The sequence below is a fragment of the Leiobunum rupestre genome, chromosome 2 (assembly GCF_980474605.1).
Source record: "Leiobunum rupestre chromosome 2, qqLeiRupe1.1.hap1, whole genome shotgun sequence".
Lineage (NCBI taxonomy): Eukaryota > Metazoa > Arthropoda > Arachnida > Opiliones > Sclerosomatidae > Leiobunum > Leiobunum rupestre.
The window spans coordinates 24108730-24136729 of record NC_143385.1 but is presented as its reverse complement, the minus strand read 5'-3'; the positions used below and the strand labels follow the sequence as shown (position 1 = coordinate 24136729).

Below are 28000 nucleotides of genomic sequence, written 5' to 3'. Positions count from 1 at the left end.
TTACTCTACACCGCGAGAGGAGCGCGTCCATAAAACAGTTTAGTCAGTCAGTATCGAATCGCCGCCGACGACTGTCGCGTGAGGAAAGGAAAAGGGAGAACACCGGTGAATGATGTGAAAAGTTGTCAACAGAGCCTTCTACAAATATGATCGAATTTGAAGTAGGTGGTACTTCTTTATTTGTACAGTTTCGATTCTATTATCGTGAAACGGAATAGAGCCGTGACGTGTCGTTTTGGAAATCACGCGTTTAAACGACGGCAACGAGGCGAATGGCGATTAACGCGAAGCCTTTGAAAGAACCGTCGCGTCGTAGGAAGCCCGCGCGCGCCGAACGGGTATATTTTCCCTCCTTTTTCTCTCTCCGTTTCTTTGGATTTAAGCCAAGGTCACGCGCTCCAGAGAATGTTGTTTTCCTTTTTAGATTTCTCCATAGAAAACAGCAAAGAGGAATAGCAACTTTCGCGTTGACAAGAATACATTTCGAGGTTGTAAAGTTAGCAAGGTTGCCACACTACGTGGAATTCCTGGAAATGTCAGGCAATTTTAAGAATTAGTAAAAACGTCAGGGAAAGGTCATGGATTTTTTAGAACTAGTAAAATCGTCTGGTAAAAGTCGCGCAATTTCAAGAACTAGTAAAAAGTCGAGATTACTCGAGAAAAAGTTAAAACGTAAGGGAAAAGTCGGGCAATTTAAAGAACTAGTAAGCATTCCAGGGAAAAGTCGGGCAATTTAAAGAACTAGTAAACATTCCAGGGAAAAGTCGGGCAATTTAAAGAACTAGTAAGCATTCCAGGGAAAAGTCGGGCAATTTAAAGACTAGTAAGCATTCCAGGGAAAAGTCGGGCAATTTAAAGAACTAGTAAGCATTCCAGGAAAAAGTCGGGCAATTTAAAGAACTAGTAAGCATTCCAGGGAAAAGTCGGGCAATATAAAGAACTAGTAAGCATTCCAGGGAAAAGTCGGGCAATTTAAAGAACTAGTAAAAACGTCAGGGAATGAAATTTTGGTTGTAAACAGAAAACGTTTACTAAAATATAGGTTTCGAATTGCAAATTGTTTTTAATAAGTCTGTCCTCTGGAAATGGTCAGGGGAAATCTAGAAAAGTCAGGGAATTTGTCTGAAAAATCTGTGGCAACCGTGCTAGGGGTTTGCGCGGGATACTTCCGGTTTATATATTTCATACGCTCCGGCGAAACACTATACAAGCCGGTAGTTTTATCTCTTTTATTGAAGGCTATAAATATGACTGAAATCACGTCTTTAATATCATATAATTTGTTAAATTAAACGTTAGTTTTCGATATCTGTAAATTACACAAAGCGCAAAGTTTATTTGCGTCGTATGTGTCTACAAGTTTTATAGGTGGCATTCACGTGCAATTTAGACAAGATGGCGATCAAGGCAGGGCATGACACTAGAGATGGTGACGTCACGAGAATTATCCCTATATTCTTTAACTAGGCTGAAAAAATTTATAACTACTTATTCGTTAAGGGTAAACCGTTTTAGATGGCATTTAAAAAAATAATTTAAACTGGCAATCATAAAATTAAATACTTTATATATTTTAACTTTTCCAATAATCCTAGGCGGGGCCAAATAAACTAGGGGGGGGGGGGTTCCTAGGCTTAAGTCGTAGTTAATCGATCTCAAGAACCTCGTGTTCGTCCTAGTTGCTACTCCTCTCTTATATTTCCGATAGTTACCTTCATGGCGCTATAATTCGCAATTCCCCGAAGCTGCCGGGTTTTGATTTCGGCAGAATTTTAAGTGGTAACCTTGATCCTCATCTCGGTAGGGTAATACGTTATTTTTATTATCAGTATAACCACGTGGCCTGCATCTCAAGGTTATCGTTGCGTTTTCTCGATCACGAATTCATCGTTCAGACTTCAAGCAGGATATTGGTTACGATATCATCAATTTGGATTCAATCCTATTAAATTGTTAGAGGCGTTTTGATCACGTGCTAATTATGTTCCTTTCGTGGTACTTTTCCAAAGAATATACATCAGCCCAAGTCTTAAAAAATTTACTATGGTTCACGTGGCAAATCGTGGTTTACTTTTACACTGATATTAGTATTTTATGTTAAACCCCACAGAAGGGGGTATCAATTATCACTGGATTGAGTGATACGCTAAAAATAGTTTTATCATCTCTAACAATTGTAAGTATAAATAGTGTCATGGGTATGTGATACATGTGGATAAATATTTGGATATTTTAATATTACGTCTGCTAATGTTATGAAAACTGGACTAAATGACATGTGTTTTTAATGCGTATTGTACAAGTGGAGATAATAGGGACCTGGCAGCATGACGTAGATAAAACCTAAAATAATATAAACCTAGTACCCTAGATTTTGAATTCTGAGAGCTTTCTGATTGACGGTTTTGTTCAAACCCGGGCCCCGTAGACTGTGCGGGCCCGTGCAGTCTAAAGGGCCCGACTTTGAACAATCGAGGTATACTTTTCCTGGGTTTATCTCCGAAGAAGTATGGCTATATCCGGTTGTAACGGCTCTCTTTGAGGCCCGGACCCGCTCTTGGTGGCCCTGGACGTATTATAAACTTCTGGTGCTATGAAATAGCGTCGGCTTCGGCGGTTGTTTTGTAAAGCTGATAAATCGAAAACCAGATGAAGTACTACTGCATGGAGATGACGCAACAGGTCCTTGATTATATTATGGAGTGGCGCCTTGTTTACTTCTGCAGCAGGTCGAACACATTTCCCTCCGTTGTCACCCGTTTACTCCCCCACAGAAACGTCTACAATACAGTCATGAGCCTGACTTTACTGACTCATCCAAGCAATGACTGTTTTCGTTGTGTATTCACAGCGTTGCCTACTTTATTGTAAGGCCCGTGCACGCTTTCCGACAAATCGCAAGGTTACTGGAGAACGTTGCCAGACGTTCGATAATTATCGTACACGTCGATAATTTCGAGATAATTTTTGGGACGTACGATATTTTCAATGGTGTACTATATAGTACGCTTTTTTCGATAATTCAGCTCACGCGTACGATAATGTACGATAATTTTTTTAATTGGTTGAAAACCAGTTAAAACTGCGATTTTTAAACATAAGTTTTCAATCGGTCGAACTTAGTGTTATTTAAAAATTTAATTTCACAAGTTTAACGTCACTATTTCACACACAATTTAAATCTACCGCCGTCTTCAGGCATACGATAATTTTGAGGTCGATAATTTGTTTTGGCTGTTGTACGATAATTTTAGTTTCAGGAACTGACAACGCTGTTGGAGAAGGACAAAGCGGGGTACATTTTAACCATGGATTAAATAGTAGAGGATGTTCCACGAGCGAAAAAACCGCAAAAATACCCTGTAACGTAGCCACCTGGCGGCGCCTGATTGCAAAACAGAAGTTTTTTTTATAGTTCTATCCCGGCAAACAAACCGGCGTTCTTGTGATATTCCCAAAAATAGCAGACGAATACGATGAACGCGGGCGATATTTTAAATAAAAAAAATAGGTGGCGCTACAAACTCATATCCGGTTGCCCTGGATAGAGAGGGGTCGAAGGAGTGGGGGAATGAAAAATAAATTACAATAAATTTGCACTGCTGGGATGTTAGCTCGTGGAACCTTGAATTAACAAGAACATCCTCTAGATGCTGCCAGCTAGGAGCAACAAACACAACACCCCACACAAGGAGAACGCAACCCGTCAAAAGTCGTGCATTTTCTTGTGTACATTTTTCATTGGTTAGACGCTTTAGCGCCTGCTGCCGTCGGAAGGGGAAAATTGTCTTATCCGTTTCCGTAAAACGTTCAGCGTAAAGGCTCGTCCAATGAAATTTGAACACAACACTGCGTTAGCATGTTTTAAGGCTAGCTGCGTTCTCCATGTGTTTGTTGCTCCTAGTTGGCACATCCTTTAGCGAAGCTACTTATTTAATGAAACTTGATTTATGCTTCTTATTCACGATAGATGGCTAGGCTAATCAGTGTTGCCAATTTTGGGATTTTTAGGCTGTGTAGGATCAAGAATGTATTTATTTATACTCAGGGAGAATGAATATGTCGAGACTATCGACGGACACGTTGAGGCCCTAACCCCGTCTCGCTAAGGGGGAGGAGAAGGTCTTATTTTTTGCGTCCTCGCAGCAGCGTTAATCGCGTCAAAAAACGTAATTTTTAAAAACCAATGAGATTGCAGTATATTTGCTTTTATTAAAGCGGAGGAGCATACCGGGGGCCCCAACGGGTGGAATTGGAGAAACGCTAAAAATAATCTCGACATATTCATTCTCCCTGAGTATAAATAAATACATTCTTGGTAGGATTAAGGGATTTTTAAGTGAAAATCATTGATTTTGTACCTAAATTTTTTTGTTGAAAAATCACTACTTCCGAAAACATAACCTACCTTATATTTTGTCAGTATCTTTTTGTGAATCAAATTGAATAAAAAAATTGTATTTTTTAATTGTTTTTAATTTAATATTTTTTCCTGCGCTAATCGACGAAACTAGAAAATATTTGTCATGTTTTCCTCTGAGGTTTGAGAGGGGGCGTGGCTAAAAACGTTTTGGGAGTTTGGCTGAGGGATTTTCGCTTTTCAACATTGGCAACACTGAGGCTAATTAATACCCAAGGCACCACCTTAAACAGGTGGCCCGGTTATAATGCGTAGGAGGGTGGTGGCAAGCCCTTCATGCATGAGCCTACGGTTCCCTACACTTACTACTACCCTAAGTAACAAAATAAACATAAGTATGGCACAGAACGAATTCGGTTAATGATAGTCTGTCGTGGAGTGATTGCGGAGAGTTGTCAGTCCGTTTACGTTGTCATTGGCGAAACAGACTTTCGTTGAAAATTTGCCTTGGGTGAATATGAAGTGTCATACTTATATTTATTATGTTACTTATGCTATTACCGTTAACCTTTACAAGTTTTTATCTGGACCCAATAAGAAGTTTACAGTGGTTCGTTATGAATAACTTAGTCACGGTGGGCTTTAAAAAATGAACATAAATTACAGGAAAGTTAAAATTCTTTAAAAAGAAACTAAATTACATCCGAAGTTAATTATAATTTAAACATAACGCCATAATTTTTGTAGATCAGAACTCTTGAAACTTAGCCGTTGTCTAGGGAACGTGGTTCAGATACGAGAGAACCTAGTGGCCAGAATTGGCGAACTAAAATACCAGAAATTGTAGAAATATTCGTTGCACGGGCCTGTACAATAACGTAGGCAACATTGACAGCGTAAGTTAAATTGCTTTTACCTGAGTTTCAAGGCTTACATATTTGAAAACAAGCTCCCCTTATCAAAAGACTAAAATTTGTGGCATAATTCTAATAAAATTGAACAGATTAGTGTTGAAATGTCCAATATATTTGCAGAATAAATGTGTCAAATTCGAGATAAGATAAGTCTATGAGTAACATAGCAGTCATAAGTGTGCGACTGAGGGGAGTATAAACTTCCATATTTATGATGGATAACCAAATTTCACCTTTCTGCCACCAGGTTTAACAGAAGCTAGACGGTAATTGGCGCTAGTTACGTTAAAAATATTAGCAGACGATTTATTTTTAGTTCATACTCCTTTTAATGTAATGTTAGGTTAAAGATAGGCTTCGAGCTTAGGAAATATAGCGCCATCTGCCTTAATATCCGTAAACTAAATATGTGAAGAAATAGCAGACACTTTTTGAATTTGTAGGTTTTCCGGTTGAACTTTCAGTTGTTATGCAGAGGTAATTTTGAACGAGCAGACAGATTTCATATATCCAATTTAATACTCGGGTCACGGACTCGCGGTTTATATATTTACACAGGTTAGACTACTTCGGCTCAGAGATGGACGCTTATGAGCTACACCCGCGTCAAGGTTTTTAAAAATCGTGCAAGAGAATTTGAAAAATTCTACTTCGCGCCTACAGCACCGGCTTGTGTAAGGTTTCTGAACTATAATCAACTATTGTTAAAATAATATTTATATTTAAAAATGGAGTGCCACCTATATTTTAAAATTAAATGTATCGTAGACAATTAATAAATTTTAAAATACATATTATCAAATTATAAATACGGTAGCTCATTAGTGTTATTTATAATTAAAATTTATAAAAATTTAATTTATAATAAATTAATTAGTACTGTTTATATACATTAGACGGCGTACCAGTAGCATAGTAGAAACAGGGTTGCCTGTCAGAAGAACTTAAGAGGCTCAAAACGCCAGCACGTATGAAGGTACAAGTAGTCTAACCTGTGTAAATATATAAACCAATAGTGTGTTTTGAAAATTGTGGGTCGTTATTGTGGGGGCAATGACTTAATTTCACATTCCACTAAAAGCAATCAACAACGCGGCAAAAACGTGAAATTCGTTGATCTGCCCTCGAAAGTTCTTTCTACTCCCTTTAACGGAAAATAAAAAACACGTGACCTTCCGCGTTAGATAAACACTAGCTTATTGGTATTTGGCAGCATGACCTCACGCCTTACCTATGGCTATAGCCGCCATGCTGGTATCCTTGTTTTTGCAATTGGAAAAGTATGAATGAGGTATTATCAGGGCAGCCGAGAGCGGGCCCGGACCCCGGAAAAATATTACTTTCGGGCCCCAATAGAGCCGTTACTTATTGCAGGGTTCGTACAAAAATTCCGGAATTAAATTCCCCGACATTTACAGGTTTTCCCTGACCAAATTGCCAAATTTTCCCTGAACATTTTTGTAGACTAAATGAATGGTTTGAGGTAAAAATCTTAGTGTTTTCTTTAAAAAAATTTCCCAATTTTTTTGGGGTTATTACTGTATATGATTACTTTACTTTTTGGGACCATTTTCAAATTCCTTGACTTTTCTCTGACCTTTTGGAAACCTTTTAAAATTTCCTGACTTTGCCCTGACGTTTTGGAAACATTTTCAAATTTCCTGACGTTTTGGAATAATTTTAAAATTGCCTGACTTTTCCAGGTGTACGAACCCGGTATGGGAGATAATTATACATTTTATTGTAGAAATATACCTCGTTTGTTAAAATTCGGGCCCAGTCGGCTTTTCTTAATATAAGTGTATCAAACGCGTGCACGGGCCTTACAATAAAGTAGGCAACGCTGTGAATACACAACGAAAACAGTCATTGCTTGGATAAGCCAGTAAAGTCAGGCTCATGACTGTATTGTAGACGTTTCTGCGGGGGAGTAAACGGGTGACAACCAAGGGAAATGTCTTCGACCTGCTGCAGAAGTAAACAAGGTGCCACTCCATAATATTATCAAGGACCTGTTGCGTCATCTCCATGCAGTAATACTTCACCTGGTTTTCGATTTATCAGCTTCACAAAACAACCGCCGAAGCCGACGCTATTTCATAGCCATACTTCTTCGGAGATAAACCCAGGAAAAATATACCTCAATTGTTCAAAGTCGGGCCCCATGGGTTGCGCCGAAAGTAACATTGGGTTGCGCCGGAAGCCCGTGGGCCGCGGTTATTGTACGTTGAAAATATCGTACGTCCCAAAAATTAGGTCGAAATTATCGACGTGTACGATAATTATCGTACGTCTGGCAATGCTGAACTGAACTTCTACGTATCTCGTGACGAAAGCGATACATTAAAACAAGGCAAGCGTAATGACTTTATAGAAAGACTTGCATATCCAGGTTTTCCCACGGATAATAATGGAAATCGGGTGCCTAACTTCAAAACATCCGTTTCTCGAATTCCAATACTTTTTCCAAATAATTTGCCGAAGTATTCTTCAATTGCCCTAAGTTTATTATGTAATTTACTAGTTCTTATCTTCTCTTAATTGTATATCCTATCTTGACCTTATTCTGGAATTCAATTTTTTTTTTCATATCACTGTATCATTGTTATTTGTTGTACACCCTGATGTTAAGGCTATATAGCCCGAGCTCTTACTGTAATAGCATATGCAACATAATTACTCATAAGTATGCCACTAGCTCTATTTCTTCACTATCGGTTTGTTTCACAGATCTTGTGTCATCCGTACCCTACGTAATATTTGACGTCATCGAATCTCAAATGCCGATAATAATTAGCTCTACGTCTGATAAACCGACGGCCATTATTTTCGTAAAAAACCTGTTTGAACAACCAAGGCTTAGGAGCTAAAATGAACTACAATATAGTGTCAAGTTCTGTTAATGTAATTAATTTGCAAATTAATGAAATTCTCGGAGACTCACGTTCTCAAATTAATTTGCATTGTCAAATAAAAGAAGCAGGTTTATTGGAAAAAATAGTTGAAATTCAGGTTGAGCTTTTCTGGCGCATCTACAAGGTTGGAGTCTTTGCAGATTCTTTTGAGCCTAGGCCTAACTCTTCAAGGCTTGATATGGGTTTTAATAACGCTGGTGGAATATTCCACTTCGACGACGTGTTCCATTTTCCATAAGCGATCACTTATTGGTCATTTTCCCCAACCTTTTATTTTTCGAAATTACTCATTATTTAACTTCATCCGCACAAACCGAGCGAGTTTATAAATTTCAATAAAGCTAAATTGGACTGACTAAAATTCCGACGCAAAAAATTCTATCTCAATTTAGAGGTTTTCCATTGTCTTAAATAAATATGTTACTAGCCAATAGTGTGACTCCCAAAATTACTAGGATGAATAAAATGGTTAAAATCTAACGTAGTCCACCTTTTTACTGGTTCGTGGTGAAACAAACCGTTAGTGAAGATTTTTGAATGGAATAAACGTACAGGGTCATACTTATGAGTAATTATGTTACATATGGTAATAGGAACAACAAAAAAGAGGGAGCTAGGAGGCTTTCCCCATCCCCATCCCCCTCCACGAGGAACGCGCCTACATTTGTACCGCTTTCCGCCCTTTAAGTGAAAACTGAGAAATTGAGAATAGAAGCGATTGTTCTTAATTATTTCCTGTCAGCCTCAACTTAATTTAAAGGCGCCAGAAAAATGAGAGCGCGCGATTGACTTAACATGTTAAATGGACGATTGTCACACCTTTAAAAATAAAATGGGAAATAGAAAGCTTTCTCTCTGTCCTTATGTATATTTAGTCCTTGAAATTTGTCCTTGCGGGCGTCTCGTTACTAGCGAAATACATACATTTCAAAACGGGTTACATTGTATGTATACGCTGATAAAAACCACGTCGCTCGAAGAGTTGTAAATCGAAAAAATATCTGGGTCTTACGAGCTACTCACGAATCCGTGCCTAATAACCCGTTTTTTTCAAGGTCAACTAGTTATATCCCCCGCGTCCCGTCTCTAAGTCTGACATTCTCATTCGGCGTCGTCAATTTAAAAGCGACACCGCTTAGCAGAAAATAAATCAGGAGTAAATGAACGAGAGTGGTCGCTATCAGGAGTAAATGAACGAGAGTGGTCGCTATCAGGAGTAAATGAACGAGAGTGGTCGCTATCAGGAGTAAATGAACGAGAGTGGTCGCTATCAGGAGTAAATGAACGAGAGTGGTCGCTATCAGGAGTAAATGAACGAGAGTGGTCGCTATCAGGAGTAAATGAACGAGAGTGGTCGCTATCATTAGTAAATGAACGAGAGTGGTCGCTATCATTAGTAAATGAACGAGAGTGGTAGCTATCAGGAGTAAATGAACGAGAGTGGTCGCTATCATTAGTAAATGAACGAGAGTGGTCGCTATCAGGAGTAAATGAACGAGAGTGGTCGCTATCAGGAGTAAATGAACGAGAGTGGTCGCTATCAGGAGTAAATGAACGAGAGTGGTCGCTATCAGGAGTAAATGATCGAGAGTGGTCGCTATCATTAGTAAATGAACGAGAGTGGTCGCTATCATTAGTAAATGAACGAGAGTGGTCGCTATCATTAGTAAATGAACGAGAGTGGTCGCTATCATTAGTAAATGAACGAGAGTGGTCGCTATCATTAGTAAATGAACGAGAGTGGTCGCTATCATTAGTAAATGAACGAGAGTGGTCGCTATCATTAGTAAATGAACGAGAGTGGTCGCTATCATTAGTAAATGAACGAGAGTGGTCGCTATCATTAGTAAATGAACGAGAGTGGTCGCTATCATTAGTAAATGAACGAGAGTGGTCGCTATCATTAGTAAATGAACGAGAGTGGTCGCTATCATTAGTAAATGAACGAGAGTGGTCGCTATCATTAGTAAATGAACGAGAGTGGTCGCTATCATTAGTAAATGAACGAGAGTGGTCGCTATCATTAGTAAATGAACGAGAGTGGTCGCTATCATTAGTAAATGAACGAGAGTGGTCGCTATCATTAGTAAATGAACGAGAGTGGTCGCTATCATTAGTAAATGAACGAGAGTGGTCGCTATCATTAGTAAATGAACGAGAGTGGTCGCTATCATTAGTAAATGAACGAGAGTGGTCGCTATCATTAGTAAATGAACGAGAGTGGTCGCTATCATTAGTAAATGAACGAGAGTGGTCGCTATCATTAGTAAATGAACGAGAGTGGTCGCTATCATTAGTAAATGAACGAGAGTGGTCGCTATCATTAGTAAATGAACGAGAGTGGTCGCTATCATTAGTAAATGAACGAGAGTGGTCGCTATCATTAGTAAATGAACGAGAGTGGTCGCTATCATTAGTAAATGAACGAGAGTGGTCGCTATCATTAGTAAATGAACGAGAGTGGTCGCTATCATTAGTAAATGAACGAGAGTGGTCGCTATCATTAGTAAATGAACGAGAGTGGTCGCTATCATTAGTAAATGAACGAGAGTGGTCGCTATCATTAGTAAATGAACGAGAGTGGTCGCTATCATTAGTAAATGAACGAGAGTGGTCGCTATCATTAGTAAATGAACGAGAGTGGTCGCTATCATTAGTAAATGAACGAGAGTGGTCGCTATCATTAGTAAATGAACGAGAGTGGTCGCTATCATTAGTAAATGAACGAGAGTGGTCGCTATCATTAGTAAATGAACGAGAGTGGTCGCTATCATTAGTAAATGAACGAGAGTGGTCGCTATCATTAGTAAATGAACGAGAGTGGTCGCTATCATTAGTAAATGAACGAGAGTGGTCGCTATCATTAGTAAATGAACGAGAGTGGTCGCTATCATTAGTAAATGAACGAGAGTGGTCGCTATCATTAGTAAATGAACGAGAGTGGTCGCTATCATTAGTAAATGAACGAGAGTGGTCGCTATCATTAGTAAATGAACGAGAGTGGTCGCTATCATTAGTAAATGAACGAGAGTGGTCGCTAAACAGGGCGGCCCCCAGGTCCCTAAAATACCCAAAAGTCCTTATTTATCTTCAAGGTCCGTAATCTACCCTTAAATCGGTGTTTGGTCCCCAAAGTACCCTATTTTCATGAAATTCAGAGAAACCATATTAGGTTTAAAATACTTTTACACAACTGCTGAAGGACTGTTTACAAAATAGTCAAATCTGCGGATTAACGATAAAATAGTCCGAACATAGTACATAAGTTACCGCCACAAGCTTGGTAACATTATTAAATTGTAGGACAGAGCAAGCATCTCTAGCAACCTTGGGACAGAACCTCTCTTAGGTTGTAAAATTTAAAACAAAATATAAATACCAAGTCAGTTTTGGCATTTAGTTAAAGATCTCATTTTGTTTTTCATCCCTATTTGGTTCCAATTTTGGTGCAGTACCGTGATTTTCGTCTTCGGAGTTCCATCCCCCTCTAAGACCCCGTCAACTGTCTTGAACCAAATACACCTGGTTATTTTATGTTTAGTTCACATATTCCTAGAATCCTATATATTCTTTGCTTAGACAATGCTTTCTGAAGCAGACGACAAACGATTCTCCTATCCTGATGAATTAATAAAAAAATGTTTTTGAAGCTAAAGTAGGACTCGAGATAATCGAAATAAAATATTAGACTTAACTAAACTAAATAGCTATAAAATAAAAAGAACAGTACATTTTTGCTCACCAAACCAGTAATCTGTCTGAAATGAGACAAGGGCGCTCAAAAGTAAATTTTTTAACTCAACGCCAGCCAATTAGCCTTTTCAGTTTACATAGAGCCACGTAGTGGCAAATGCGAGAAGCTCATAAACTGCTGGATTTTCGTCTGCTAAGCAGACGCTTTATTGAAAAATTGTCTGCTTAGCAGACGAAAATCCAGCAGTTTATGAGCTTCTTGCATTTGCCACTACGTGGCTCTATGTAAACTGAAAAGGCTAATAGGCGCTTAAATAAATCATCCTCCAAGGAAATCGCCAAGAAGTAATATTTCTGAGAGCCAGGACCCGCAAGTTATTATTTATATAGTGCTTGTTGAAATAATGAAAACTTTTCACCTGTAAACAGAACGTCGTGTTTTTGCCAGGCCCTAATATGTCAAAAAAGATACCTGGTTAAAAGGGAACGCTTGTTGCTGCCGTAAAGGTAAAAAATTTCCATTATTTTAACAAGCACTATATAAATAGTGACTTGCAGGTCCTCGCTCTCTGAAATATTACTTCTTGGCGATTTCCTTGGAGGATGATTTATTGAAGCGTCTATTGGAATCACGCGATGGGCCATGTGTGGCCCGTGGGCCAGCCCTTGAACATCATAAATTACCTATCTTTTCTATACGAACTATTAAATGTGAAAAACAAGGCAATGTTTGGGATCTGCCTTTCCAAAACAGGGTGTGATTCGTTATTTAAAAGTAGATAAGATATGAACGTCCATCAATAAAACGACGTTTATCGGTTATAGCTCTCTTGAATGTTAGCATATAGCATCATACGTTACATATGATGTTAGCGATTGGTATCTCCATAAGCTTTCGTCAATCATTCTTATCGAGTTAATTGTTTTAGAGGGGTCAAACCACCGAAATGGTAAATATGGAGTCTGTAGCGTTAATTTATTCGTTTCTAGAAATGGACACTTGTCGTGTCTATAGCGTTTGTAAAACCATTATTTTAAAATTAAATGTAAAATTTATTCTTTTCACGAAATTATCGTTTGCACAAGTATTTAAATGTTCGTTTAGTTATGAAAGTATGACATCAGGGTTAATTGTTTAAAACATCATTTTTATTCACTCGGTACAGACTTTGTGAAATATATTTCCGAAAATCTAGTTTCTACCATAGAATTGGGAATAGTATCGCTAGAATGACATAGGCGCGTTCGGAAGTCGTGGTTTCGCGAAACCAATTCTGAAATTTCGAGTCAGCGTACTCAGCCGTCAACTTTATCATTGTACGGGTGGCGCCATCCATCACTTTCAAGGTGGAATATTGGAAAGTCATTTTCGTAGGATATAGTTCCCTCCGCCAACAGCGGATGGCGCCACCGACAAATGATAGTTCTCAATTTTGAAAAATTTGCTTCGCGGAAGGCAGTCTGAAACTGTAATCCTAGCGGTACTATTCCCAATTCAATGGTGTTTACTCGCTTATATTTATTTTAAGCAAAGGCTTAGCAAAAATTATTTATATTAAGTGTAAAGCAAGTTTTTTATTATTTTACTTATGATGTAATGTAATTTAGTCTATCTTAGGCCTTATTTAACAAATACTTGATGAGTTCGTGAATAATACCAAAGATAATATAAAACTCCGTACCCTATAGATTCAAATTCAGAATTTCAGAGGGCTTTCCGATTGACGGTTTTCGTAACCAAGTGATTACCTACTTCCGGCGCGAGACCTCAGAAAAAGGTGCCCTCACCGGTTGCTATCTATAGTGGGTTACCATGGTAACTAGGGAGCTAATTGTTTCGGAGTTCCGGCAGGAAGTGAGTAAACGCACAAGGCAGTGATTCGATTCTAGGGTACGAGGTCTATAATTATTATCTTTGATAATACGGAAGGTTACATGTTCCATAACTACTGAGATCTACTGCTACTCCCTCTTCCGGTGGCCTTTGAAACATACAGGGGTGTCGCAAACCTAGTTAGAGCATGGACATTCTATTTCCGGCGCTGATAAATAATTACGAATGGAGTCGCACATGTTAATTCCTTAATTCTTTATTTGTACCAAAATCTGTCAAGGCTGCAAAATTTTATTGTGTATAACAATGGAATGGAGTAAACAAACCAAAATGGCGGAGCCGACGTTTTGATTCCTCAGCGCCATCTAGAATCGTTTTGGTTGCGAATGATAATTATCCAACCCCTTTACACTAAAATATTTAGAAGCGCACACCCAAAGAAGACTTATTTAACTTATACACTCTAATATAACTTAATATGTTTTACTGATTGATTATATTTTATACTGATTATTTACTTAACTGTTTAGTTGACACCATTGGTTAAAAGAGTTTTATTTTTAGAAAAGATAAAAACTAAAGTTTTCCATTTGACTGGTCTCGAGCGCTTGAGATCGCTCCATGATCCATTTGCATATTAAACAATTTTTCTGTACTCCATTTCACTGCTCTCGAACTCTCCAAAAACGCTCAAAAATAGCGCTCGGGGCACATTTTTATTCGGGAATAAAGCTCCCTAAATGTTCATCCTGGTGCATTTCGTCGATCGGAGTGAGAGCAATGACGTTCGGAGATGTATCTCTAGTTTTCAAATGGAAAACAATACTGCCGCTTGGCTATTTTCCAATTTTTAAATCCAGAAATATAAAACTTACTTCTGGCAGCCTTGTTTGTATGATCGATTTTTTGCGGCGCTGATTCGAGGGGGATCGAGAATGAAACTTCAGTTTCGGACTGGGCTTGGCCGCCGTTGCTCGTGTTTTGTTATGAATCCCAGCTTTCCTGGGCTTAGTAATAAAATGCTTCCCCAAGGTTTACACGTAGTAATTGAAATTTTAATTTAACTTTTACCGAAATATTTTACATTATTCGATAGTGATAAATACAACGGTTATCTATCGCTTCCAAATTTTACAAATAGTAAAGTTAAATCTTTCCCTATGCCTTGGCTTCTTCTCATTGAACTGCGCAGGAGAAGCAGCTGTATTGTCCACCATCTATTTAAATCACAGGCCTTGGTCTGAATACGACCTACCCGTCCGTTTCTCACGCCAAATATCACCTGAATCTTCGTTTTTCTCACCTATTCGTACCTTATCGTGTAAAATTGGCGAAAATAATTTATCCTAAGCAGCTGGCAAGTTATTTTTTCACTTTTTCTCGTTAAGCCGATCATACTCATAGGGCCCTTAATGCTTACGGAGTACTACGTTAAGCCTTAAATCATTTAACGATATAAACCGGTGGGAAAGGAATTGTTAAATTAGTTGTCTTTTTCTATATAGACTGGCAAATTTATTTATTATTATAATAATTGGGTCATGTTTAAAGAGTTGCTCAATGCTTTTGGTACCTGATAGATATATATATTCTACAGTTAAACACTGCTCTAGAACACCAGGAAAGGCATTAGCCACTATGTTGTCATTTCTTAAAATGTGGCTGTCTTTTTGAAATATTTTATTGCCTAGATACAAGGACCCTCTTTACTACCTCTTTTCACAGCGCTGACATACTTTTTGTCTCTTTAAACCATCCAACTGTTTCACTTCCTCACATTCAGAAAGCCACTTATGAAGCATAATGATAATGGTTTAGCACCACAAATGTATAAAGGCATACCACAGGAGTTGCAGTCTTATGTCATCGTTTGAGCATCTTTGTTGGAAATGAGCAATCTTTTCAATATCTCGGTGAAGCAAATCTTGAGCTTTGTTTCGGAGACTGGGCTTTTCCATGTCTAAAAGGCTGGGGCTGCACAATGGGACCTCTGGTCGAAGTGCTAGGTTGTGTTTGACCCAACTACCCAATCCCTACTACTAATATGTCGTCGTTTAAGCTTTTCTTGAATGTAATATTGAAGCTAATACATTAGAAACATATAACTTACAATGCTAGCAGCCCATAACCTTGGTGAAATGCAAACATTTTCACGTTACATTTTTTCTAACTCAATGACAACAAAATAGCAGTTTGCATGATGTTCTGGGCTTTAACAGCCAATCAATTAGTAACAAACTTGTTCTGCTTTTATGGCAAGACTGTAAAATTGTGCATTAATCGAGAAAGCAAATATTTAAAAAGCAACAATGAAATCCTTGATAATCTATATATAAATTTACTTTAGTTGGCATTTTGACCCTTTCATTGACTGATAAGTTCCATGACTACTTTTGACATAGTTTTAGTGTTGCTTCCAATCAGCCCCAGCTCCGAAGAGGTGAGCTTCTTTGCCCTATTAATCAGCATAGTATTTTATTGGTTCCTTAAAACTGATGTCTTACAACAATTGAAGTGCACATGGGTGATGGTTTTCCTTCCCCCTCTCATGCTGGGGTAAATTTGACCATGATGCTCAGCATAAGGTAGTTTTGTTTTGCCTGTTCTTGGACCCTAAATCGTTTTATTTGCCAGTTCCAGGGATGAGAATTACTCTGTCCCACAAACTATTCGCTTGTTCCAGAGTGTTAGGGCTACTCTTTTTACTCCTTCTGAAAAGGAGGTGTAAAGTGAGTAAATCGGATTTTGTCGTCTGATAGCCAGAATTTATCTTCTGATAAGGCCACATGTTTCAGGGTTGGAAATTCCTGGAAAAGCCAAGGAATTTGAATATGGGTCTAAAAATCAGGGAATTTAAATTTAATTTGCAAATAGAGAACCTTTACTAAAATTTAGGGTAAAAGTTAAAATTTTTTCACAAAATAAGTCTAGGAAAATCTCCGGAGATGGTCAGGGAAAACCTGAAAAAGTCAGGGAATTGGAATGTGAAAAAACTGGCAACCCTGCGGTTTTACTCTGACTCAAACTATTCATTACTACAGAATCAGAGTAAAATGACGTCATAGCGTTACATTTCTGGCTCTACTCCGAATTCATTACTACAGAATCAGAGTAAAATGACGTCATAGCGTTACATTTCTGGCCCTACTCCGAAATCCCAGAACAAGCAAAAAGAAACTACCTATTTTCATTCTCCCTATATAAATAAATACTTTCTTTTTCCAACAATGTATGCAACTTCCAATGGGGAAAAAATTTTGCTACCAAAATTGTATACACTAAATTTGGATGAAAGCAGCCTAATTAGATAGCTGAAGCTCTATTACTGTATCTACTATGTTATCAGGATTGGCAGTACCAGGGGCGTAGGAACGTTCTAGAAGTTGGAGGGGGCAAAGATAAACGAAAAGGGGTCTGGAGAATGGTTTTTAATTTTTAATGGAGTGTAGCTTCTCCGAATGCATGTGTACTTGTTACTACTATGTAAATTGGCGGGAAAAGACTGAAATTTAAACACAGTTGAGGTTCTATAAACTGTATATGCTTTTAAAATGAGAATTTGAGCCTTTTGAAGATTTCAACTGACCATAGGTTGGAGGGGGCAATAACATTAGTTGCCCCTCCCAGCAAAATTCTAGGGAGGGTCATTGCCCGGTTCCTACGCCCCTGGGCAGTACAGTTATTAGTCACGAAGATAAGAGTGAAAGTGAGTTGGTGTAATAAGTTGACTAATTATGTGGTGAAAGTACCGTGATATTTGAAATATAATTTCTAATAGGAATTGCCTACTTCTATCATGCAAGAACGTACTTGTCTTTCAAAATAGGAAATTAATGGAACTCAATGTTAGCTTAACTTAAAATAAATCTCTTACTAAAAAAAACCATACAAAACTGCATCAATACTTCAAACCTGGCATGTTTCTGTCACAAATATTGGGTACTTGTATCTCCCAGATGGCCCATGAGCTGGCCTTGAGAACTATGTAAAAACCTTTAAAACTATGCTAGGGGATGGATGCTAACACACACATGTGCCAGCGCCTGAATTTTTACCAATACACTGGTGGTAAAAAACTAACACTCTGGGTTTATATTCAACAAAACTGGTTAATCAATGTTTATTGTTCGGATCCAGATTTAAAAATCTAAAGTTAACGAAGTCTCTTTTATGGTATAGCTCTTAATGAGTTACAACATAATTCAAAACGCTTATACTTACACAAACCATATTGAAGGGCCTTACGCCAAATAATGTTATTTTCCATTTGCATTTATTTATTTTGGTATATAAAGCTTTTGAATTTAATTTTAAGTGATGATTTAACTTGCTTGAACCATATGAAATTATTGAAAAAAATTGTAGGAAAATTTGTTATTGGTCGTAAAAGTCGTAAATCTTGGATGTTGAATGTGCTGTTTGTGACGTTAATATGCCAACATATTAGTGTCTAAATGTGTCTGTCTTTTACAACTATTTATACAATTTTTAACATGAGGGAAGTATGAATTTCAACGTTCTATCGTTATCTAGAGCAAGTTCTAACCTCCTTCACTTAAATCAAAAACTACTTCTTTTGTGGTGCACAAACTTACAGAATTAAGTCTCCTTAAAATACAAATTAAACTAAATAACTTCATTTAAGCATTCCTCGTAAATATATACAAATTAAGTTAACATCACAGTTTTTGCTTTTTCAAAATGTATTTTACAGCTGGAGTCTACAAAGGTACACGTTTTAAGCTAAAAACATTTGCCAAATATGCCAGGGATATTAATTCTTGTATACTTCTCATATTATTTATAAGCTTGTTGTTTCATGAAAATATATTTTTTAAGTTAAATTAATTTAAATTTTATTTTTAGGAAACACATCTGGGAGCGAATAGGACAAACAGCAGTGCAGTAGACATGCCTAGAAAAAGCTCAAAGCCTGTGAGAATGAGTGAAAGTCCTGATGAGGGTCTACTAATGTGCGATTCTCCTATGAGCTGTCAAGACATCTTAATACCAGGTACTTAGCGGTTGACATTTATCAAGAATGTATTTATTTATACTTAAGAAGAATGGCTGTGTAGATGCTTCTTAGCGTTACTCTTCGAGCGTGAGGGGGTTTTTAAGTAGGTGATTGAAACACACGCTGGATATGTTTTATCTTCCGCTCTCGTGAAGGGGTGAATTTAACGACTGAGCGAGTGGATTTTCTTAGTCATTCTCCCTACTTATAAATGCATTCGTATGTTTATTTTCAAAATAAATTTAAAATGTTTGAATACCATTAATTTAGTACATTTAGCAGCATAAGTTTATAATGGTTTCACGTGTGTCCGCTCCTTATGAATATCAAGTTTTTATTAAGAGGCAATTTCTAGGATGAATTCCCAGTCGTTAGGCCTAATATCACTGTACAAGGGATGTGATAATTTGTTTTTAAGTTGCATCTTTTTGAATTTTTCACAATACACATGTTTATCTTTGTTTTGCGTATAACATCAATTATAGGTCACCTTGACACCTTGCGCATGGCTATCAGTATATTGACTGACACACTATTGATATCTAATTATAGACTTATGATCCCAACTAAGGTCATTTGCGTATTATCTTGTTACTATGATTTTGTAATACTGTAATTACTTTTATATAAAATTGTGATTGTATGAAAATTATTTTCACATTCAACGTGGAATGCTCTGTTTTGTAGATGATGTTGATGAGCAAATGCTTGAGCTGGAGCCTGGAATTTTACATAACACCCGTGGAAGAGACATCAACGAATTAGAGTTATCAAAAGAAGAGAAGGAAAAGCAACAACAAGAGCAGCAACAAAGGCGGCGACGAAGGAAGAAGAAGCGAACTGGTTCAAGTTGTGTTGCTGAAAATTTTTCAGGTAATCTATAAAGAAATTAAATAAACTTAACTCATTAATCGTGGAAATTGTTTTATTAAATGCATTTAAACCATCAGGATTAGCTATTGCTCTCTCTCCCTGTCTAATCTTTTTCGATGTATTTCTTTGTTTGGTTGTGTACAGGTGATGAACCTACTAAAACATACTCGGGGTTCGTATATGCCCTGGAAAAGTCTCGGAATGTATAAATGACCCCGAAAAGTCAGGGAAATTTTTTAATTATGTATTGAAAATACATTTTAAATATTTGGCCAGATTTTACTTAAACACATAACTCTATTCTACAAAATTGTCAAGGAAAATTTGTCAATTTTGTAAATTGGTCAGGAAAAACCTGAAAGTCACCGAAATACATTTCACAAATTTTGTCTCTTTATGTTCAATCCATTTAATGAAAAATAATTAGCTATGCTAATACCTAAGTCACAACCCTGCATGGGCCCAAAATCATGCCTTTATCCCAGGTGGCTGGGTTAAGCTCCGTAGGAGGGCTGTTCCATGCGAGCCAATAGCTCCCTGCTCTGTATATAGTTTTTATGGAAGGGGAAACTGAAGAACTTGCGGGGAAAACTTGAAAAAGTTGTGTAAGAGCTACATAACGGTTATAGAAAATTTAGCTAAATCCACGTTGCATAACTTTATTAAAATGATTTAATTAATGCATGCTGAAAAATTTAGTATGACGTTCTTTTTCTAACCCGTAATAATTCGCAGTAGTCATTGCTTATGTTGTTAAAATATATGCAGTTTATGCATATCGCAACTAAGTACCTGATAAAAAACCGATTTTAATTGGAGAAAGCTCAACTTATGGTATTTAAATCTATTTATGTTGCAGATCTGTATAAACTGACCGGAGAAGTATTAGGCGAAGGAGCTTATGCTTCTGTTCAAACTTGTGTAAATCAGTTTACTGGAAAAGAATACGCTGTTAAGGTATGTTATATTATGTTCCTAAAACTTGTCTTCTAATGTGACTGAAGCACCCGCAGGTGTTGTTCAAGGATCGAACCGAGCCTCGGCCATTTGGAAAACCCTCGGCCTCGGTCTGAGGGTCGTCTAAATATAGCCGAGGAACCGAGGATTTTTTCGCTAAAATGAATAACTGAAATTTTGGCCCATTTCCTACCGTAAAATTTTATCTAAGGAACGCTTTTTACCCTGTCTTGCGCGGAGGAGGAGTCAATACTCGAAAGTTTTAGTTTTAGTTTCGTAACTTTTGTTTTAGGTTCTTTTCGTGGGAACCGTCAAAAAGCGAAACGTGAGGGGGCGCGGCTGCTTGGAGGGACGAAACATCTACAATATTTGATATTAAAACTTTTATTTGGAAGCTTTATTTATCCATTTGACCCAGTGGCGTAGCGTGTATTTCTTTCACCCGGGGCAAACCCTAAATTGGCCGCCCCCCCCCCCTTTATTTTTGCAACTAAGCAAAAAATCGGTGAAAAATCTGTGATACATTGTTGCTCTGTTGATTTCAGAAGGATTAAAGTCATTTAAAAATTAAAATTTTATTTTGAGTGTTTTTAGCAACGCAAACTCTTTAATGAAATGGTCAATATTAATTGGTACCTCTTGTTTGATTGCGAAGAAACCCAGATTTTTATAATTTTTCTGATACACGATCTCGGCCGGCCGCGTTTGTTTCAATTTTCCAGGCCACTGGCAGCCCCCTACATCTAAGCCGCCTGGGGCCATGGCCCCCTTTGCCCCTCCCACGCTACGCCACTGATTTGACCATTTAACCGGTGCCGAGGCCGAGCATTTTTTAACCCTCGGCCCGAGGCAGTTTTTCGACCCTTGTTCGTTCCTTGGTGTTGTTCTCCCTAAGTATAAATTAATTCATTATTGATCAGTGTATTTAGTTTACAATCCCAATTTTTGTGTTAATTAGATCATTCAAAAAGAACCAGGACACAGCCGATCCAGAGTATTCAGAGAAGTGGAAACATTCCATCATTGTGAGGGCCACCATAACATCATCCAACTAATTGAGTTTATCGAAGAGCAGGATAGGTGAGTTAATATCTTGTTCATTTTATTTTAACTATTTTAATGGTAGCTTAGGGAAATAGTTAGTTTATTACACTCAAGGCCTATTGTGCTACTGTACCATTCGATTTTATAAAGGCCTTTCCCAGAAGAGATGCGGAATGTTAGAAAGCTCTCGCCGTACTGACGTCTGCGTACCAAGATATTCAAATCTTTGGGCCTTGTGCAATAATCACATTTACAAAAACTTAATTCTATCAAACACAATATTATTTATATTTATTGTAGATTAGATGGTATAGTTTGGCCTTACTAATAAACCGGTTAAACCGGCATAGGAGGAAATGTGTAGGAGTGTATACGTGCTGTTTACCTTAAGCAATCGTACTATATGTTACTCGTATGCTTTTCATAATGCAGACCTAAATTTTGTTACTCTACAGATTTTACTTGGTCTTTGAGAAGGTCAATGGTGGTCCATTATTGGCACACATCCAGAAGCGCATTCATTTTACTGAAAACGAGGCAAGCCAAATTGTTAGAGATATTGCCAGTGCGCTTAAGTTCCTGCACCAGAAAGGTATGTGCTTAGTCATATTTGAGATTTGCGTCTATTTATAATACATGGTTTTATATATTTGAAATTCCCAAAGGTATTGCACACCGGGATCTCAAGCCGGAAAATATCTTGTGCCACAGTCAAGATCAGGTAAATTTCAAATACACGTTGACTTCATTTCCGGAATTTAACCAATTAAATTATTTTCTAGGTTTGCCCTGTGAAGATTTGTGATTTCGATCTTGGTAGTGGTGTAATATTAAGCAACAACACCCCTGTTAGTACACCTGAACTTCTTACACCAGTAAGTGTATAAATTAAGCTTGAACTATTCCTAGTTTGGATCTGGGGGTCTAATTTTTTAACAATCTTATAAATAAAGTTTTTGAGAACTTGGCGAATGAAATTTTGTAACTAGATCAGAGTGAGCATGTGCTATAAAAATACAAAGGTTATAATTTTTATAGTTGGGGTGATAATGTATTTATTTGGGCTGTTTAATGACTGTTCAGATAACTTTTAGCGTTGCTCTCAATCCCCTTCACTCTCTTTAAGGGTAAACTCCTTCCCCTTAAATCAAAATCAAATCAGCCTGGTATATCATTGGTTCGACGTGATTGAAACACAAGCCATTGTTGCTGGGAGTAAATTAGACTGGTGCCTCAATGTCTTAACATAGTCATTCTCACAACAGTATGAATAAAAATGTTCTTGGTTGGTTTAATCTAATTCATAGAAAGGCTGGGAACAAGAAGTTTGAAATGGGGTTTGATTGTGAAAAACCCATAGTTAAAACTACTTCCAAAATATTATTTTTTGCCACAACCAAGTTTTTACTAATTTTAAGAGATATAAAATGTTGACGCCCGCAACGAGTTAGGCTGGATGACCTTTTTCTAAAGAGCAAAATACTATGCTCTAATTATTATCAATAAAATATACCACCAAAATTACTCAAAGTGTGTACTAGATATTTTCTTAACAACATATGTCTAAAACTCTGTCTATAATACAAGGGCCGGAGAGACTAACTTTAATGTCCAAAATAAAATTAACAAATACAGTAATAAAAGTTTCGGAATAAATGGAATTAGCCTCTGGAATCTGGAATTCCTTAGAAAGAACCTTAAAAATGGAAAATTCTTTTAAGATTTTCCAAATAGGTTGAAAAAACCTTTTTTTGAAATGCATATGTAATGTAATTTAAATTAATGGACTCTCACGTAAAAAAGTGGTATAATGATGGGAATATCCAAAATAAAGCTTTTATTATTACAATTATTATTTTTATTATTACCTAAGTCCTTGTCAGTTTGAAACTTTAATTTTATGTATTCGGGACTGAAACGAGTCTAGGTGGCGTAATGGCCCTAGCTTCTGCAAAGTAAAGCTAGCGTCTTCTATAGTCATTAAAAAGCCATAAAAACGTTTTTCTTAAATATACTTATCAAAATGTAAGCAAACATATAGATTAAAATGCAAGTACCATTATTTATAAAGTCAAATTTACGAATAACGAAGAAAAACTAAGTGTCTGCTTAAGCCACTACCTTTCTAGGTTTCAATGCCAAAAAACTAAAGGGGCGTTGAGATAGTTTTCGATAATGAATAGTTCTTTTAATAAATTCAGCCACGCTTGCCAAAATGGTTTTTATGTTGCTCTTATGTCACAATGTAATAGCTTTATTAGAATAGTTTTGACGCGTGTGGTTTGCAAACGCACATGAAATTCCGAGGTTTCTCGTGCCCTAAGCGCTCTCTCTTAATATTATTAAAGTTGAAATTGTGACGTAGTAGCCACATTCAAACAAGAAGGCCACATACATTTATAAAAACTCTTATTGTAACAGTAACTTTTTCCATTAAAGGTTGGTTCTGCAGAGTTTATGGCACCAGAAGTAGTAGAGGCTTTTACTGGAGAAGCTTCTACATATGATAAACGATGCGATCTTTGGAGTCTTGGAGTCATCATGTAAGCACCCATATTTTTTGAGTTGCTGTTAATAGTTGTTTGTTTAGCCTTTGGTGAATTAACTATTTTTCAAACTCAATTCTCAATTGAACTTTTGTTGGAATTATCACGTAAAACCTTTTGCTCCTGTTTAAAAGTGTGTTGAATTGCTGTAAATAAGAAAATGTGTACTATTGTTCTGAATTATACTCCGCTCTAAAATTTTAAATTTAGTTAGCTCTGCAATAAAATTATCCTGTCATAAATTAATTGTTAGGGCATAATGTCATCTTGGAAAATATTTCCTCTTTGTGCAACATGTTATAAATGCCCAGAGTAAGAGTAGTTTCCGTTTAATATCAGAATACACTAATTTTTGGGCTTACTCTGTCTTGAGATGTTTATTAGTAATCCATAACGGGTTCTTCGGCTCTAGATTGCGTAATTTTTAATTAAAAACAACTCTTTCAATTGTCACACCACAAACTAAAGTTAATACTTACGTATTACCAAGATCTTTCTCCAACTAAGACCTGATTAATAAATACTTTTAACCACAACAATATCCTAAATTTTGTTTAAACAAATGAAATTTAAATTGTAGGTATATTTTACTCTGTGGATATCCTCCTTTCTATGGTTGCTGTGGAAGCGATTGTGGTTGGGAGAGAGGAGAGTTCTGTCAATCTTGTCAGGTGAGCTCTAAGAATCGCCTCTTAATTAAAGCAAGTGGAGGCCCAATGTATCTTAGTGGTATTTGGAAATTTTTTCTGATTTTGTTCAATGAAAAATGTGATAAATACGAAAATGAACATGACTTTAATATGTTTATTAACAAAGATTGTAGTAGATTCAAAAAAAATTTGAAGTTAAAAGTGATATTCTTCGACTGTTAAACTGAGAAATCGCTGGAGATTCTCATTTAGTGATAAAATTAATATTTTGCACTGCTGCAACGATAGGGGGTGATATTATTATTGGGAACATTGTTTGTAGTAGCCACTTTAATAGTCCAGTTGTAAGGAGCTAAATTGTACCATTAAGTCATATGCGCAAAAATGAGGCATAATGTAGATATAACAAAAGTACCATTTATTTTTACTCATTAAATAGTCACAAATGTAATTTTTTGTGGCCTGGGGTGCCTCACAAAACTAACTGGCGTTGTTGCTTGACCTCCACCAACTCCCTCTTAAAAAAAACTTACCCGGAACTCCCGAGGCGATAAGTGGCGCAACTCTACTTTAACTATTCTTAAGGGCTTTGTGCCATCTTTGGGCCTTACACAGTGTTGCAGTAAAAGCTATTCACATTCAGGGCCAAATAATTTAATTTAGCGAAGAAGCTTCTTTGGCCTGATTTATTTTGTGGGAAGGAGTTGCCTATTATTGCCAGTGGTGGTTGCTAGTATAGCAGTGGAACCCGGCTACTGATAATTGGTTTCACAAGTCACTAGTTGACTTAGGCCTGTGTGACTCCTTAGATATTAGCTTAGCAGATAGCCACTTATCTAGTCTTGAATTAAGCAGTTCGTTGAACCGTTACATCATGTATTTTTCTCATTACCTTTTTTTGTACAGGACATGCTTTTTACTTGTATTCAAGAGGGTGCTTATGATTTTCCTGATCGTGAATGGGAGTTTATCAGCAATGAGGCCAAAGATCTGATAAGTCACCTGTTGGTTAAGGAGGCCAGTCAAAGATACACTGCCAGCATGGTTCTGGCTCATCCGTGGGTAGCTCATGGTGGCCCAACTACACCACTGGATACGCCCAGCATTATTCGCAGGTAAAAATGAACTATTATTTTAATCAATATGAATTAAGGTTTTTGATTTAAAAAATTGATTTTTGAAAATAATGGCTTCGTTTTGGTCTGAATTAAATTTAATAATTTTATTTGGCTCGGATTTTATTTGTATACAAATTGTTACCATATTTATTTTTTACCATGTTTTAAACTTCTTTTTAAACAAATCAAGCACTTATTACCCCTGCTAAAACAAGTCTTTTTTATTTTACTGTATATTTCAAAAATCATGAAATTAAGCAGGATTGTTCAGTCTAAATCAATTAGATTTTAATCTGATTTAAAATGAGGATTAAATAGTTACTTTTTACATAAGTGATTTAAATTTATTTTTTACTAAAGTAAACTCTAGCAATGTCAATTCGGAGCAAACTTTAATTTGGTTTTTAATTAGTAATGAAATTGAAGGTTAAATATTTGGTTTATTTTACTGCCGAAATCCGGTTATTAATCATTTTTATCCAGGAAAAATCAAAAATATAATGAAATCAATTTTAAGAAGTTAAGATATACTGTAATATAATCTAACTCTAGTTATATCTTTACAGGAATAATAGTGCCAAAGATTTGGCAGCTTTTGCAGAGAATGCAAATGCTATGAAACGGCTATTTCTTCATCAGATGGCGTTCAGCATGATAGCGACGAGAACACTAAACAGATTTGTTCAAGAATCTGCCCCTCTGGATGTGACTGGCCAGCAGTCTAATGATGAAAATTCAAGCAATAGCAATCTTCCTCTAACACCCTTGTCTTGCAGTCCAGCCACGCCCCCGACAATTTTTGGTCTCTCTCCACCGGGAGAGTCCAAACTGGCCCAGAGGAGGATCAGGAGCTTCAGTCTCAAGCTCGATACGCAAAACGCACAACCAATATCATTTGGATAGTCAAAGCTTGAAATAAGCTCCTGAACCCTCCATAATCTTCCGACCGTTAAAAATGTTAAAAATAATACGTTAAGAATATGTTGTTCTTCAGTGTTAATTTTTTCCGCATTCAACTTTGGATAATAAATAATAATAATAATAAACATGAATTCTGTTGCTTCCAGTTATTGTTGGAAATGTTTTTTGGTTAATTATCTAAGGTTGAATGCAAATTTAGCACCAGTATAATGGCTAAATCTCATAGTCCCTTTTTTATTATTTAAAATTATAAATCAGCACTGTTTCTCTAATGTATTAATTTTTTACAAAAAAATATTCATATAAAACAACTTCAATCTCTTTAGAAATTTCACTAATTTTTTTACTTGGTGGTCTGAAAAACAAACAAAAAAAAGCTTAATACTTGGCAAAATTTTCACTACATTAGTGATATTATTCAGGTCAAAAGCCAAGACTGTTTCTATTAGGGAGTTTCCAAGTCTTCCTATAATTTGCTATAGAAAGTCAGTTTTGTTTTAAAGGCCTTGATTTTAGCTATAAAGTAATAACGAAATTGTTCTCTAAAATCTTCGCTATTGTAATTTAAGTTTTTTTTAAGATGGATTTTAAACATCAGAATGTTTGCTTGGTCACGAATACTTTTATTACAATAGTGATAAAGGCCTTTATAGTGAATACTATGTATTTACGAGAAAAAAAACGAATTAGGTGCCCACCTTCGATGAAATGAAAGGTTGTGAGCCTGCTAAATTACACGTGCCTTGAACTGAATTTTGAGGCCAGGATAAATTTGAAAACAAATACATACGTAACGTTGGGTTACTCTTGTTTTCAGCTTTGCTCAATCAAATTGGTTAATCAGAAAGGTTATTTTCAACCTAGTCTTTAATTGGAATATTTTAGCATTCGTTAATTTTTTTTAAAACTTAACTGAGAACCCATTCTTAAAATGGGACCTTTTAAATTTAAGGCTATATAGTCCATAAAGGACAATCTGAGCGACTATTCTCAATGGTCGCAGGGAAGTCAGTAAGATGGTTATGTAAACAATGTCATCTAAGTACAAAAAGCTGTATTTCCAATGTGTACAGAGAATTTTGAAAAATCAAGCAAGTTCTTTTTGCCATCCATAAAAGTGTATGAATGAACAAATAAAATAAAATGAGTGAAAGTAGA

General features: G+C 36.7%; 1 protein-coding gene across 2 annotated transcripts; it reads left to right on the top strand.

The window, feature by feature from the left end:
* Lk6 (MAPK interacting serine/threonine Lk6 kinase) lies at positions 1 to 28000 on the top strand. Of its 2 annotated transcripts, none has more exons than XM_090165486.1 (12): positions 1 to 161; positions 18583 to 18730; positions 19421 to 19606; positions 20466 to 20563; positions 21522 to 21643; positions 22063 to 22199; positions 22273 to 22328; positions 22390 to 22482; positions 24047 to 24150; positions 24734 to 24824; positions 25710 to 25918; positions 26488 to 28000. In XM_090165486.1, the coding sequence occupies exons 1-12, from the start codon at positions 147 to 149 to the stop codon at positions 26822 to 26824; spliced, it is 1596 nt and encodes a 531-aa protein (XP_090021612.1). In that variant the 5' UTR covers positions 1 to 146; the 3' UTR covers positions 26825 to 28000. The 2 variants fall into 2 exon arrangements, with proteins under 2 accessions (XP_090021612.1, XP_090021613.1); XM_090165487.1 differs by lacking the exon at positions 1 to 161 and adding an exon at positions 14666 to 15073.

Excerpts from the sequence above, each read along its gene's own strand:
- Lk6 (XM_090165486.1), top strand. Across the intron at positions 22,200-22,272 it reads TAAGTTCCTGCACCAGAAAG|GTATTGCACACCGGGATCTC; the intron begins GTATGTGCTTAG and ends AAATTCCCAAAG. Across the intron at positions 24,825-25,709 it reads AGTTCTGTCAATCTTGTCAG|GACATGCTTTTTACTTGTAT; the intron begins GTGAGCTCTAAG and ends TTTTTTGTACAG.